Consider the following 15,746-nt stretch of genomic DNA (forward strand, 5'->3'; position numbering starts at 1 on the left):
TGCTTATTTAACTGATATGCAGAGCACATCATGAGAAACGCTGGGCTGGAAGAAGCGCAAGCTGGAATCAAGATTGCGGGGAGAAATATCAACAACCTCAGATATGCAGATGACACCACCCTTAATGGCAAAAAGTGAAGAGGCACCGAGGAGCCTTCTGATGAAAGTGAAAGAGGAGAGTGAAAAAGTTGGCCTAAAACTCAACATTCAGAAAACAAAGATCATGGCATCCTGCTCCATCACTTCATGGCAAATAGATGGGGAAACAATGGAAACAGTGACAGACTTTATTTTGGGGGGTTCCAAAATGACTACGCCAAAGCCTTTGACTGTGTGGATCACAATAAACTGTGGAAAATTCTGAAAAAGATGGGAATACCAGACCACTTGACCTGCCTCTTGAGAAATGTGTATGCAGGTCAGGAAGCAACAGTTAAAACTGGACATGGAACAACAGACTGGTTCCAAATAGGAAAAGGAGTACGTCAAGGCTGTATATTGTCACCCTGCTTATTTAACTTATATGTAGAGTACATCATGAGAAATTCTGGGCTGGAAGAAGTGCAAGCTGGAATCAAGATTGCCGGGAGAAATATCAATAACCTCAGATATGCAGATGACACCACCCTTATGGCAGAAAGTGAAGAGGAACTAAAAAGCCTCTTGATGAAAGTGAAAGAGGAGAGTGAAAAGGTTGGCTTAAAGCTCAACATTCAGAAAACGAAGATCATGGCATCTGGTCCCATCACTTCATGGGAAATAGTTGGGGAAACAGTGGAAATGGTGTCAGACTTTATTTTTGGGGGCTCCAAAATCACTGCAGATGGTGATTGCAGCCATGAAATTAAAAGACGTTTACTCCTTGGAAGGAAAGTTATGACCAACCTAGATAGCATATTCAAAAGCAGAGACATTACTTTGCCAACAAAGGTCCATCTACTCAAGGCTATGGTTTTTCCAGTGGTCATGTATGGATGTGAGAGTTGGACTGTGAAGAAAGCTGAGCGCTGAAGAATTGATGCTTTTGAACTGTGGTGTTGGAGAAGACTCTCGAGAATCCCTTGGACTGCAAGGAGATCCAACCAGTCCATTCTAAAGGAGATCGGTCCTGGGTGTTCTTTGGAAAGAATGATGCTAAAGCTGAAACTCCAGTACTTTGGCCACCTCATGCAAAGAGGTGACTCATTGGAAAAGACTCTGATGCTGGGAGGGATTGGGGGCAGGAGGAGAAGGGGACGACAGAGGATGAGACGGCTGAATGGCATCACCAACTCGATGGACGTGAGTTTGAGTGAACTCTGGGAGTTGGTGTTGGACAGGGAGGCCTGGCATGCTGCATTTCATGGGGTCTCAGAGTCGGACACGACTGAGCGACTGAACTGAACTGAAAATGATTACAGATGGTGAGTGCAGCCATGAAATTAAAAGACGCTTGCTCCTTGGAAGAAAAGCTATGACAAATCTATATAGCATATTAAAAAACAGAGACATTACTTTGCTGACAAAAGTTCATCTAGTCAAAGCTATGGTTTTTCCAGTATTCATGTATGGATGTAAGAGCTGAGTGCCAAAGAATGGATGCTTTTGAACTGTGGTGTTGGAGAAGACTCTTGAGAGTCCCTTCAACTGCAAGGAGATCCAACCAGTGCATCCTAAAGGAAATCAGTCCTGAATATTCACTGGAAGGACTGATGCTGAAGCTGAAGCTCCAATACTTTGGCCACCTGATGTGAAGAACTGACACATTGGGAAAGATCCTGATGCTGGGAAAGGTTGAAGGCAGGAGGAGAAAGTGTCGACACAGGATGAGATGGTTGGATGGCATCACTGACTCGATGAACATGAGTTTGAGCAAGCTCTGGGAGTTGGTGATGGACAGGGAAGCCTGGCGTGCTGCAGTCCATGGGGTCACAGAGAGTTGGACACGACTGAGCGACTGAACTAAACTGAGCTGACATAATGCTCAACACTTGGCTCACAGGACAAATTCAGTACCCAGGCCAGCCAGGAGGGACAAGCTGTAGCTAGCAAGTCCCAGCCTTGTTTTTTTATATTTTTCTCTACGAATAACACCATGGGAATGAATATGTTCTCCTTGATTGAGCATATCAGAACTCAACTTTCTGGAATTTGGGGAAAAGGAATAATGAATGGGGCAAGATCAAAGCATACATTAGAAAGTAACAGTGAAAACAAACAGCAGAAAGGTCAGTAAGGCCATACAGGATATGCTTCTTGAGAAGGGTGAACCTACAACCACCCAAACGCAGGGCACACAGACTATGGGCAAGTTGCTGACTCGTGCTTATTCGTTATTATAAAAGCAGATAGTGAGCCGATTGTTGTCCTTTATTAGCAATCATTAGAGAGAGACCTAGCTTTAAGAGGGGTTGTTTTTTGTAGTTCAGTCGCATAGTCGTGTCCAACTCTTGGCAACCCCGTGGACCGCAGCACACCAGGCTTCCCTGTCCTTCGCCATCTCCCAGGGTTCCCACTGAGTTGGTGATGCCATCCAGCCACCTCATCCTCTGTCGTCCCCTTCTTCTCCTGCCCCCAATCTTTCCCAGGGTCTTTTCTAGTGTGTCAGCTCTTTGCATCATGTGGACAAATTAATGGACCTTCAGCATCAGCAACGGTCCTTCCAATGACTATTCAGGGTGGGTCTCCTCTGGGAGGTCATAAGTCACAAATCCAGTCCCTGCTGGCTTGTCGTCCCTTAGGGTCCTATAGGAACTCGGAAGGAGATTTAGGAGAAATAAAAAGGAATGCAATACAGATTGTAAAATAAGATCTCTGAGGAAAAGATCAAAAAGTTAAGACCATTTTGTTCTGGAGAGGAAAGAGCTGTAGATGTGGTTTCATGTCTTGTTATTGAGACTTCTATTAAAGGACTCAAAGAAAGAAATCATAAGATAAGCTGTACTCTATCTCCAGTGAGGACAGAAAATGAGGGACTCCAGATCTACTTTACTGGGGCTGAAAAAAAAGCGTGAAAATTTGAGATTTAACTTAAGTGGGAATTGTCATGAAGTCTTCTATTTGAAGTCTTTTTTATGTTAAAGACAATAAAAAATTAAGAACTTTCCTGGTTGTCCAGTGGTTAGGAATCTGCCTTCCAATGCAGAGGACACAGGTTCAATCCCTGGCCGGGAAACTGAGATCCCACAGGCCACCGGGCAACTGAGCCTGCCTGCTGCAGCTGCTGAGCCCACGGGCCAAGCCAAGAACTGATGGAGCCAAAAACAAACGAATAACTTTTTTAAAAAGAAAATAAAACATTTAAAACTTAAGAAACATACTGAATGACTTTTGAAGGTTCCTTTCAACTCTTGCTTTTTTAAAAACTCATGTGGGAACAAAGATGATGTAAAGAACACTGAATGTATTAATAAACTTTTAGCTCCATATCTAGAAGAATTAACCCACAAAATAGGTTTTGTATATTTTGTGTCGTAGACACATGAGTGTAATGAATTAAGACCTGCTTGGATGTTATTTTTAATTTAACCTGGCAAATTGAGACGTGAACACCATTTTGTTCACCTTGAAAAATGTAGAGCATTAAAAGGACACCTGAGGATTTAGTTTTAAATATAAAGTGTTATTTGGATGTAGTAACATCAGCAGACAGAGGTTCCAAGAGGTTGGATATTTTGGAATATCTTTATAAGAAATGGACCTCTCATTTCTGAAGCAGGTTGCTTCTGAAATCAGTGTTGTACTATGAACTGTTCCTATCATTATTTCTTTCAGTCTCCCATTGATGTTTGTGATGCTTGAAAAATCCAAATTCTGCTTGGATATATTTATTTTATGCCTTTTTCTACCTCCCTTTTTCCCTAGGAGTCCTTCCATATTTTGCTCTAATATCAAGAGTTATTGCCCTACCACATTACTGATACCAAATCTTAGCTGTGTTCATTTAGAATGCTTTAAACTTATTGATAGACTACATTTGTTTATGGGAAAAACTCCCCAAATGAAATATTACTACACATCTCTCAGAACCCCTAAAATTAGAAGAACTGATCATACTGAGAGAGTTAACTTAGGCAGGTTAATAAGGAGTCCAAGCCTAAGGCCCCTTTAAGGAGGAGGCAAACATTCTTTCTTTTTCACATTCTTTGCCTTAGACAGGTAGCCTTGTAGGCAACAGTATCTCTTGTTCAAAGGCATGCCTTTTTTTGAACTTTATATATGTTATGGGAAAAGCTCTGGGTAAAAACTTCCACAGCCTTGAGCTCGGGCTTTACCTGTTCCTTCTGACTAATCTCATGCTGATGTCATCCCAGGATGTATGTTACAGTAAAGGGTTTGAACAAAATTCTCACCACCTTGAAATATTTTTCATCTATTCTCAGCAGCTAGTTGACAAGTATAAACCACTTGAGCCAGTGAGGCGGGGACTGTCCTGTCCCCTTCTGACGTCCATGTCAAAAGCTTTTTCTGTCACTTTCACTTTAAATAAAATCTACAAAAAAAACTCTGAGTGACCGAGAAGGTCTTTGGTCCCAGAGTTAAATCCTCTCTTTCAGAGACCACAAATCCGGTGACATGGTTCACCATTCACCACTAAGCTATCAAGACCAGGTGTTGGTGAGGAGCTCAAGAACTGAAACTCTCTCCCACTGCTGGTGGAATGTGAAATGTTTAAACCATTTTGAAAAACCACTTTGGCAGTTTTAAAAAATGCTACGCATACACCTACCATAGGATGCAGCCATTCCACACACACTCAGCCAAGAGCTATGAAAGCACATGTCCATACAAGGACTTGTATACAAATGCACATCGCTGCTCTACTTCACATGGCCAAACATCCACCAACAATGAACAGAAAAACCGTGGGATAGCTGTGTGATGAAAGGGTCAGCAGTAAAAAGGAATGACTGCTGAACACACTGCCGTATAGATGAACCTCAAAATGATGATGCTGAATGAAGCGAGACAAAAAGAACTGCTTGATGTGTGATTCCATTTGTATAAAATCTTCAGAAATCCAACTTAATACATAATGAGAAAAAGCAAATTGGAGACTGTCTGGAGCCAGGGAGGAAAGGGCTGGAGGGATTACAAGGTCCCACAAGGAAACTCTGGGGAGTGGTGGATATGCTCACTACACTGACTGCACTGACACCTTTGGGGTGCAGTCACAGAGCAAAGCTTACCCCTCTTGTACCACCCAGCCATTCCACTCTGAAAGCACGTCTCCACGCAGACTCATCCGTAACCAGAGAGGGTCAGTGATGATTCTTTACCAAGAATGTAGTTTCTTCAGAAAACATCAATAAGCTAGCTTCTGTTTCTTGCTCATATTAAAAATGAACTACCTCCATTTTTTACCTTCCATTTAAAATGTACTACAATTATATTCATTGGTTCATTCAGCTTTTCTTTGTGAATATTAGATGTCATGTACCAATCGAATGCACAGTTAGAGCCTCCGCCCCTTTACCTGTTATCCTAACATGCCTGGTTTTCCAGTGTCTGAGTTTCACCATGTGCAAGTTTAGCCACTGTTGAATCATTTTCTGCTATTCTTCCTAGCAATAAGTTTCATTACGAATTCTAAGTTTTGAGAATACTGGTCATGCCTGACAATCCTGTAAGGAAGTAAGCGTATTCCTCAGATGCCCGACCCCTTTTGGGGGTTCTGCACACAGCTGTTCCATTTCCTCCCTGCTCCTCCTGTCCCCATGCAGAGGCTTCTGCTCCAGAATCTGTGAGCCGTTCTCAGGGCTAGAGCGTCCGCAGGAACACGAAGGCAGATCAGAGAGTCTCACTTCACTTACAAACAGCCTCATTCATAATTTAAAAATGAAAATGTAAGCATCAGTTAGGTTGGCAAGGATTGATGAATTTGCTGTGAACCAGTGTTGTCTTACATGTGGGGAAATGTGTTGAAAGACGAGAAGTCCCCTTCTGGGACACCACGGGCTCATAAATGCCCCTGCTGTGGAGCACAGTTAGAAACAGGGGTCCGCGTGTGCTAATGTGGAAATGTCTGCGTTTGATAAGTGGAACAGGAAGTCAAAGAGTAACATGGACAAGGAAATAGAAGAAGGGGATTAGGTTCTATTCACGTGCATGAAAAGCTTGCACAAGCCATCGGAGAACCCACTGCCTGTTCTCTGCAGGCTCCCGGCAGAGTGCTTCTTGAGCTTAGCCCTGTCCCTCCAGGAAGGAGACCCAAGTGTCAGCTGCAGATCACAGGCCCAGGGGGAAATTTTCCACCTCAAGGAGGAGAGAAGACACAACTAAAGACAGAGTCGTCTCGTGGGTCTGTCTCTGCACCAGGAGAGCGTGGCCTCCAGCAGACTTGGACGCACATCCTTCATTTTCAGTCAGCTTACCTCAAGGGAGTGTGCGGCCCCTTGATCTAATATGCAGAGACACCAGCATTTAATAATTACCTGGACTATGACCCCAGGTCATCTTGTTCTAGTTAAAAACCACAGCTGACTTTGGCAACTACAAGCTGGCACTTGCCATCCACCTCCACAAGAATGAACTCAGGCGCCGCTCCAGCCGCTGACCTTCAACACCCTCTGAGCAGCGTTCAGGGTGGACGGCAGAAATGAGGCTCTTGGCGCTCCAGGAAAACTAACAGGACTGGTCTTCAAACAGTTAGATATTTTCAGGAGCTGGCTTTACAAAGCCAACTCTTCAATCTCCTCATATCTAGAAAAGCACTAAAATCCTTCAGGATGATGTCTGCTCCTCATGACCAGCAGTAATCTTCAGGAGGCCAGCAGAAACCTCTAAATAAAATGTGCTTGATTGCATGCACTCCCCCTTCACCAAAAATCCCACAGCTACTGCCCTTCCCCCACTGCCTCTTTGGAGCAGTTTCTCAGAGCTATCTCAAGTGCCATTTCTCATGCTAGTCTTCATTTTGCCCCCAAATAAAACTTAACTCACAACTCACGTTGTGCATTTTTTTTTTTAAGTCAACATCATTTGTACAATACAAGGGTGAATGGAGGCAGGGTAGACTTGATGAGGGATTAAGTTGGGGAGGGCATATAGGAAGAAGTCCAGAAAGCGTCTCTTAGTGTATATATATTTATATTTGTATTTATATCCATTTATTTCATCTTTTTTTCCCTCAGGAGTGAGGGCTTCACTGGGTCCGTTGAGAATGGGTTCAGATCAGGAGGAGGCATGTTGTCCTGGAAGGCCTGTGGTTTCCATTTCATAATTGCTCTTTTCGTTAAGAAAGGTCTTTCCCTTCAAGACCTCTATGAGCTGCTGCAGTCGCTTGGCAAAGGAGAGTGCCTGGGGAGGCCTAGTGGAAGGCTGCGGTGGGGGTGGTCGTGGGGGTCGGGGGGCAGGTGGGACTGAGGGCCGGGGGCTTGAGGGACGTGAGGGTTGGGCCACGGCAATAGCTTGCTGAGAGGGAGGTGGTTGAGGAACGTGTTGGAAGAACCAAGGTGGGCGAATGGAAGGCTGAACGGAGCCAGGGCTCGCTTGGGCTGCTGGAGTAGAAGCAGGGGGAGCGGTGGGCAACTGAATCATGTGCACCGTGTTAGAGCCTATCTTGGAGGCAATCCAGTTCAGATAGGACCAGGTAGACGTGTAGACTCCGGGGCGCTTAGCTCGGGCACAGCCTACCCCCCAGCTTGTGATTCCCACGACCACATAGCTGTTTTCCACGCTGTCTTTGCACATGAGAGGCCCGCCGCTGTCCCCCTGCCCAGAAGGATACAGAAGTCACGCTCTGCCTGAGCCACGCTCCCTGCCCAGAAGGGCCGTGGCCTCTGGGCAGGTCATTTCTGCAGTCACATGGCCTCCTGCTGCCATGAACACAGGCAGTTATGGCAGAGTTTGAGGTGGTGCCAACAACTTCTCTGGGGCTGTGAGAAGGGGAGGGATTCCATGGGTTTTCTTGCGCTGATGGGGAGGACAGACAAACCCATGTGTCTGTGCACGGTTTTACGTGGGGACATGAACGTGTGTGTGCAAGTGGATTGGACCCTTTTGTGTTCTGGTGAAGAGAGGTAAATGTTCTCTTCTGGGCAGTGTTCGGAGGATATGATCTCTGTGTGAGGGTCGAAGAAAGCTCTACCTATGGTGACTGAGTCTTTGTTGGGCAGCGTATGCGTGTCACCACCCAAGCACATAGTGACTACAGGCAGTGGAAGACAGGACCAGGGAGGTTTGCTCAGGGATCCAGAAAGGAAGTGTCCACGAGCGCACCCGGTGGAGAGTTACCTGGCAGGTGTCAATCTTGCCTTCAGGGTACCCTGCGCACACATTGGTTGAACGAATGCGCCCATTGTACCATCTGGTCGAGTTACACAAGTCGAGGTCGATAAGGTCCACATGCGCCTCCTGCAGCACAGGTGATGTCCTGCGGGCTACAGCCAGGTGACTCAGTGGTCAGTAAGCATAGAAGACGTCTGGGAAAGCCCTGCCTTCCTCCCGCCACTGAGCCCCCAATGGCCTCAAATGCTCCACTTGAACCTAAGAGCCAAGCAAGCCTATGCCCCCGGCCTCTCCTTATCCACTCCTGAAGGGAAGAAAGCACAGCTGGAAGAGCACACGAGACTTGGGAGATGGAACTGGAGGAGAAGGAAGGAGGGGGACTGTGGACAGACGACAGAAGGAGGGCGGCGGAGGCAGCTGAAGAGTCATATACGTGAAGGGTGGATGCTGGCTTATGGAAGTTTGCTATGACATTAACAATTATAACAAGGACATGCTGAGCACTTACTTTGAGTCACACAGGCTTCATCTCATTCACTCCTCATAGGCACTTCATGAGTTAGAAACAGTTATTCCCCTTTTCTCCAATCAGGAGATTGGAATGCCACTTCCCAAGGTCACAGTAGGGAACCCTGGACTCACACCAAGGATTTTCGTCTCTAGACTCAAGTCCAGGACACACCGTTCACTCTGGCTGTAGGTCATCCCCTGCATTCTAGCCTCCATCCAGCCATGGACAGGACCCGCAGGACTTGGGCTGATGACTCCCTCCCATGTGCCTCAAATCTTTATTCAGATCTGGAGGCAACAGACCTACGGTGGTGCCTCCACACACAGCAGACCTGTCAGGGGCACAGGCGGTTGAAATGACCATTGAGGCCAGGTCAGAACTTCCTTTATAGCCTCAGATGCTTGGCCATGACCAGGGGTTAGGAAAACCCCAGCCTGCACTGTGGCTGGAGCAGCCAACATTGCATCCTGCCTGGAGCCCAAACCAAAGGCCAGGTACTGGAAGATGGTGCTGTGAAAGTGCTGCACTCAATATGCCAGCAAATTGGGAAAACTCAGCAGTGGCCACAGGACTGGAAAAGGTCAGTTCTCATTCCAATCCCAAAGAAAGGCAATGCCAAAGAATGCTCAAACTACCGCACAATTGCATTCGTCTCACATGCTAGCAAAGTAATGCTCAAAATTCTCCAAGCCAGGCTTCAACAGTACATGAACCATGAACTTTCAGATGTTCAAGCCGGATTTAGAAAAGGCAGAGGAACCAGAAATCAAATTGCCAACATCCGTTGGATCATACAAGAAGCGAGAGAATTCCAGAAAAACATCTGTTTTATTGACTATGCCAAAGCTGTTGACTTTGTGGATCACAACAAACTATGGAAAAATCTTCAAGAGACCAGACCACCTGATTTGCTTCCTGAGAAATCAAGGTCAAGATATGCAGGTCAAGAAGCAACAGTTAGAACTGGACGTGGAACAACAGACTGGTTCCAAATTGGGAAAGGAGTATGTTAAGCCTATATATTGTCGCCCTGCTTATTTAACTTATATACAGAGTACATCATGTGAAATGCCAGGCTGGATGAAGCACAAGCTGGAATTAAGATTTCCATGAGACATATCAGTAACCTCAGATATGCAGATGACAACACCCTTATGGCAGAAAGTGTAGAAGAACTAAAGAGCCTCTTGATGGGAGTGAAAAAGTTGGCTTGAAATTCAAGATTCAAAAACAGAAGATCATGGCATCTGGTCCCATCACTTCATGGCAAATAGATGGGGAAACAATGGAAACAGTGACAGACTATTTTCTTGGGCTCCAAAATCACTGCAGATGGTGACTGCAGCCATGAAATTAAGACAATTGCTCCTTGGAAGAAAAACTATGACAAATCTAGACAGAACATTAAAAAGCAGAGACATTGCTTGGCCAACAAAGGTCCATCTAGTCAAAGCTATGGTTTTTCCAGTGGTCATGTATGGACGTGAGAGGTAGACCATAAGGAAAGCTGAATGCTAAAGAATTGATGCTTTTGAACTGTGGTGTTGGGAAAGACTCTTGAGAGTCCCTTGGACTGCAAGATCAAACCAGTCCATCCTAAAGAAAATCAGTCCTGAATATTCATTGGAAAGACTGATGCTGAAGCTGAAACTCCAATACTTTGGCCACATGATGAGAAGAACTGACGCGTTGGAAAAGACCCTGATGCTGGGAAAGGCTGAAGGCAGGAGGAGAAGGGGACAACAAAGGATGAGATGGTTGGATGGCATCACCGACTCGATGCACGTGAGTCTGAGCAAGCTCCAGGAGTTGGTGATGGACAGGGAGGCCTGGCGTGCTGCAGTCCGTGGGGTCACAAAGAGTCAGACACAGCTGAGCCACTGAACTGAACTGAACTGGAGCCCAAGAGCCAAGGCGACTGTACCCTCTGAATCACGTGGTCCCACAGGCAGGAGAATCCCAACAGCCCTGCCATAGCAGCACCCACAGCCAGTCACCGCCCAGAGGGTTTGAACACCATGTGCGGTACAGGTGGGAAGGGGCAGACTCGGAGTGTAAGGCCAGCAGGGAAGCCCATGGAGCACCGTGGCTGGGGAGGGCACCAGCAAGCATTCGGTGGATGGCTGCTGAACGCGTGTCTGCAAGGCTTCGGTTATGTTCCCAACTTCCTTAGCCCCCACTTTTCCTTCCCACCTAAGCAGCATGGAGGGTTTCACACATTCACTGCCCTTTAGGTACAGGTGACATGGAACTAACAAGCACAAGCCTGGCTTGTTGGTCATTAAAGTGACCCTTTAAATCTATGGCAGAGCCTACAGCCTTGGAAGCCATGCAATTCCTTGTTAAGAGACAGGTGTCCTGAGACACAAAAGAGCTTTCTCAATCTCAGCACCTTGGTTTTAAATATCAAATGCCAAAAAGCCTGCAGAAACTAAAAGTCTGATGGAAAAAGAGACCAATTCCCAAAAGTACTCTTCCAGCCCCAAAGCATCTGAGTTCAAGGAAGTGGTAGGTCCAGATAAGGAAAGGTCAGAAGGAGTATCACAGGAGCCTGGGGGTTTCTTTAAGACTTGGCCCTGGAAGACCCAGGTTCAATCGCTGGGTTGGGAAGACCCCCTGGAGAAGGGAATGACTACTCACTCCAGTATTCTTGCCTGGAGAATTCCAGGGACAGAGGAGCCTGGCGAGTTACAATCCAGGGGGGTCCCAAAGAGTCAGACACAACTGAGCGACTAAACACTTTCACTTTTTAAGGGATGGGTTTGCAAAAACAAACAAACAAAAAGGGATAGAAACTGCATTAAATTCAAGGTGATTATAGAACAAAGAGGCCTTGTGTGACGTCCAGGATATAGACGGGAGCCTACAATTCTCCTGAGCAAAAGGAGAGCAGAGGTGGGGTTGAGGGTTGTTGAATGGAAACCCTGAGATCAGCCTCCCAGGGACTGCAAGAACCCCCGAAAGCTGAGGACAAGGTTGGAGAGGTGGACAGAGCAGGGAAGGGGGTGGAGCAAGAAGAAAGTGTGCGCTTGCTCTGGGAGCCGCGGCAGAGCCTCGGACACCAGCAGCCAGATAGAGGCTGACACCCCAGGCCAGGGAAGAGACTGTGAGACACCCTCCCCGCAAGGCGGCACAGACAGCGGTCCTACCAAAAGCCAAAATCAACTTTGAGGGAGGAGAAGATAGAAGACACAAAACACACTGAGGTTTAAACCCCAGGAGGCCCAGATTTTCCACCAATGAACAGATGTTCCATCAGTGAAGAAAGGAGACTGAGCGCCAATTCAGTTTCAATCATACGTTCACACCCGTGACATGACTGGTGAAAATTCACGTGCCCACCTACGGGAAGCTGAAAGCACAGCTCACGCACAGAGGCCTGTTCTACTCGGTCTTGCCCCACTGGCAGAAACATGCTGCCCAGGCTGCTGACCCACACAAAGTCACGCCCAGCAGCAGCCCCTTTCGCCGTCTACAGAGGACGCTCGCAGTAACAGCTGGGTGGGACTGACGGCCGAGGGTCGGGGGCAGAGATGGCCAGGAGGGGCCACGCGCAGGAGTTGCAGAGCTTGGAGACCATGTGACCCGGCCCTTCCATTTACAGATGGGGAAACTGAGGCATGGAGAGGGAAATCCCATCCAGAGCCCTTCTCCACCTGCTGCCTGCCTCAAGGCACGACCCCCACCTCCAGAGGCAGCCCTGGAGCTCCAGGCCCAGCCTTGACCCCATTCCAAAGATGCCGAGGCGCTCTTCTGTGCGTGCCGCCCAGCCACCCCTGGTGGCCACACCAGCCACTGGCAAGGGGCCCTGGACACGGAGCTTCACTCTCAGTTTCTCTGGCTGTGAAAGGGGACGGTGACAGGATCCACTCACAGCACAGGGCTAGGGACTGGGTGGGGCTCAGGCAGGCATCAACAGATTTCCCCTTCACCTAAGACCACGTCAGCGGGGTTTGCCCCGCCCGTACTCACCATTCTCACGTAAGAATCCCCAGCCAGCCACCCAGCATGTCTGGGGAACTCTGGGTGGGCCTGCCCTAAACTGAGGCAGGCAGCCTGGTCCAATGAAGTGCCCACAGATAACAGGAGGGGTGATCTTTATGAGAGCAATGTCGTTGGCCTCTGAGCTCGCCGAGTATTTCTCATGAATGATGATTTTCTCAACATATCTCTCCTGCAGAGGCGGCTTCACTGGCTTATTGCTCCCCCACTCAACTTCCTTAGCTCCAAAGATCAGCCTCCAGTCGGTCACTTTTCTGTGGGCACAGAGGTAAGCCAGGTCACACTGGCTGCAGACTGGCTGATGACCATGACCCTCGGAGGGCCCCATCCCCAGCAGGTCCGGGTCAACCCCGCAATCTGGTTGCCACTAGGCCCAGAGCCTCAGGGACCTTTGGCACTGAGACCCTTGGAGAATGCCCAGTTCTAAGAAGAGCCTTTCTGAAGACCCCTGCTGCGAGTTCCCGCACATACTTTTTGATCCTGAAGCAGTGAGCGGCAGTGAGCAGCCAGTGGGCGTTCAGCAGGGAGCCCCCACACACGTGGTACCGCCGGTTGTTGTGGTATGTGAAGATCTGGAGGCTGACCATCCAGGGCCAGGACCCGTGGGCAGCGTCTTGCCCGCCGATGATCCGCATGCCCCCCTGCCGGTTCTGCCGGAACCGTGTCCCACAGGGGCCACTGAGGAGAGACCACAGGCACTGTCCAAGTCAAGGCCATCCCGGCGCCTCCGCAGCGGGGGGAGGAGGGCCTGAGGCTGGTCACAGGGGAGCAGCCATGGGGTCCCGGGCCAGCTGGGGTAGCCCCAGGGTGGGGGTCCAGGGGGCGCAGCTGAGCAGCGGTGCTGGGGGCCGTGCCGGGACAGGCGGCCAGGGGCTCCGGGAAATGTTCGGTGGGGGGGGGTGGGGAGTTTTCTCCGGTCTTGAGGTCACAAGGTGGGTTCAGAGTGGCCACAGGCAGCTGGGACAGACCAAGGGCCCTAGCAGTGCGGGAGATGGCTGGGGGGGAGAGGGAGCTAGCGTGGGCGTGAAGTGGGTGACCCCGGTGGAGGCTCAGGAAGGAGCCAGAGGGGCTCGGAGCTGCAGGGCTGGGCTGGGCGGCAGCAGGAGGACAGCTGCGCAGGTGGAAGTGACCCGGGGGAGGCGTGCGGGGCGGGGCGGAGGTGAACGTTCAGGGCTCTGTGTCACCGGTGAGAAGGAGGGAGTTTCTGGGATTTCAGGATACCCTGGGGGCTTGGGAGTCTACACATGGAGTGGGGGGTCCCCGAGGTGCTGCATGAGGACGCCCTGGGATCTCTGGGGTCAGCACAGGGCTGGGGGGAGGTGCTTCCCTGGGTCTGCAGGACTCAGTGTTCAAGAGGCAGTGAAGCCAGTGACTGGCGGGGACAGGGGCACCGTGGAAACCGGCCTGTGCTTTGCGGAAGCCCCAGAGTTCCTCTCAGGAGAAAGCTCTAGATGCCAGGGGCCTGGGGGCTCCGGGCTGAGGATGGTGGGAGCAGGGAAGGTCCGAATTGGTGATGTGGGGCAAAAGCGCTGTGAGACCCGGGGGAATGCTAAGGCCCCAGCTTGGCTTTCTGCAGAGCCACAGACAGAGGGAGTCTGGACCGGGTCGTTACTCAGAAGACACCCTCCCCCCACCCAAGTTGTCTGACACTTACTCACACGTGGTGTTATCTCTGGCGACCACAGATACTGCCAAGACCAGCAGAATGGCAGTTGGCAGCATCTCTGCCAAAGTCCTGCCCCAGCCAGGCCTGGAAGCCCAGTGACCTCACAAAGCTTCATGGCCTTCCGACCAATCAGCAGGGTGACGTCCCACCCCCACCCTCCAGAAACCAGGCCTGGCGGTTCATGCTGGAGCGACTTCCCGACGTCTTGCACAGCCTCATGCAAACTGTAACCACGGTCAGCCCCCTGTGAGACCTCCAGCACGTCAGCAGCTCAAGGGAGTCAGGCTCTACAGACCGACAGACCTTAACCCCGTAGGCAGCAAACTCTTTCCCTCTGCCAAGGCTGTGCTCTCAGGACATTTTCTGAAGACCATTTTGACTTTCCCTAGCTTAGAACTATGAAGCCCACTTTTCTGTCCACAAAGTCTCATATCTTCTACCTGGATCTCTCCAGGTCTCCTTTCTGGGAACTACGCGAAGCAGAAAATTGTCTTCTGTACCTGAGTGTCAGGAATTCTCAGCACAGTTACCTGAATGTCATGAAATAATGCTTCTTCTGCTTGTCAGGAGACAGCATCTCATATCCCAGGACAGAAAAATGCTCAACTCACCTACTTGGATGTTAAAGTTCTACCTTCCCTGCAAGAGCGTGATGAGGTCACATCTCTACCTGCTGGAGGAGCAGTCTCAGCGCCTGTACCTGGGCACAAGGTCTCAGCTGGCCTATCTGAACGTCAAGGAGTCACTCCTCACCTACGTGACAGTCACGAGGCACCACCTACCTCTCCTACCCAAGTGTCAGGACACCGCCTGTCCTCTTTCCAGGTACAAAGCGTTTCAGATAGTCAGATGACCTCACTTATTCTACCTGAGCATCTTCTCTAACTGAATGTTCTAGTTGCGAGGTGGGTGGATGGCATCACCAACCTGAGGGACATGAGTTTGAGCAAGCTCTGGGAGTTGGTGATGGACAAGGAGGCCTGCTGTGCTGCAGTCCACGGGGTCGCAAAGAGTCAGACAGGGCTGGACGACTGAACTGACTGAATTTCTCATCTCATGTAACTTTCACATCACATCCTCCTCAACTGAACATCCAGTAGGTCGCACATATCTTACTTGCTGATGGAAGCTATCATCTCCTCCCCCTGACTGTGAGGATCTCTCCTTTCTTCCAGCTCAGGACCTAAGACCTCAGACAGGAGCGTGACTTTGTCCCATCTTCTCTACCTGAGAACCAAAAGGTCTCACAGCCTCGGAGTGTCAGGAGGTTGCGTCTCACCGCTGTGAGTGCTCTGCAGCTTCAACCGACACACAGAAATGCTGGGGTTCCCGTGTCCCCACTTGACCGCCAGGCAGTCT

The 15,746-nt window shown here is 49.3% G+C and overlaps 1 protein-coding gene across 1 annotated transcript; it reads right to left on the minus strand.

Annotated features, from left to right (window-relative positions):
• Positions 1 to 6,955: 6,955 nt before the first annotated feature.
• ACR (acrosin) lies at positions 6,956 to 14,477 on the minus strand. The gene is made up of 5 exons (XM_027540378.1): positions 14,376 to 14,477; positions 13,193 to 13,399; positions 12,692 to 12,975; positions 8,215 to 8,360; positions 6,956 to 7,692 (listed from the first exon to the last, which is right to left on the minus strand). Exons 1-5 carry the CDS (start codon positions 14,441 to 14,443, stop codon positions 7,153 to 7,155), a joined length of 1,245 nt encoding a protein of 414 aa, XP_027396179.1. The 5' UTR covers positions 14,444 to 14,477; the 3' UTR covers positions 6,956 to 7,152.
• Positions 14,478 to 15,746: the final 1,269 nt, after the last annotated feature.

This window comes from Bos indicus x Bos taurus, chromosome 5, assembly GCF_003369695.1.
Source record: "Bos indicus x Bos taurus breed Angus x Brahman F1 hybrid chromosome 5, Bos_hybrid_MaternalHap_v2.0, whole genome shotgun sequence".
Taxonomy (NCBI): Eukaryota; Metazoa; Chordata; class Mammalia; order Artiodactyla; family Bovidae; genus Bos; species Bos indicus x Bos taurus.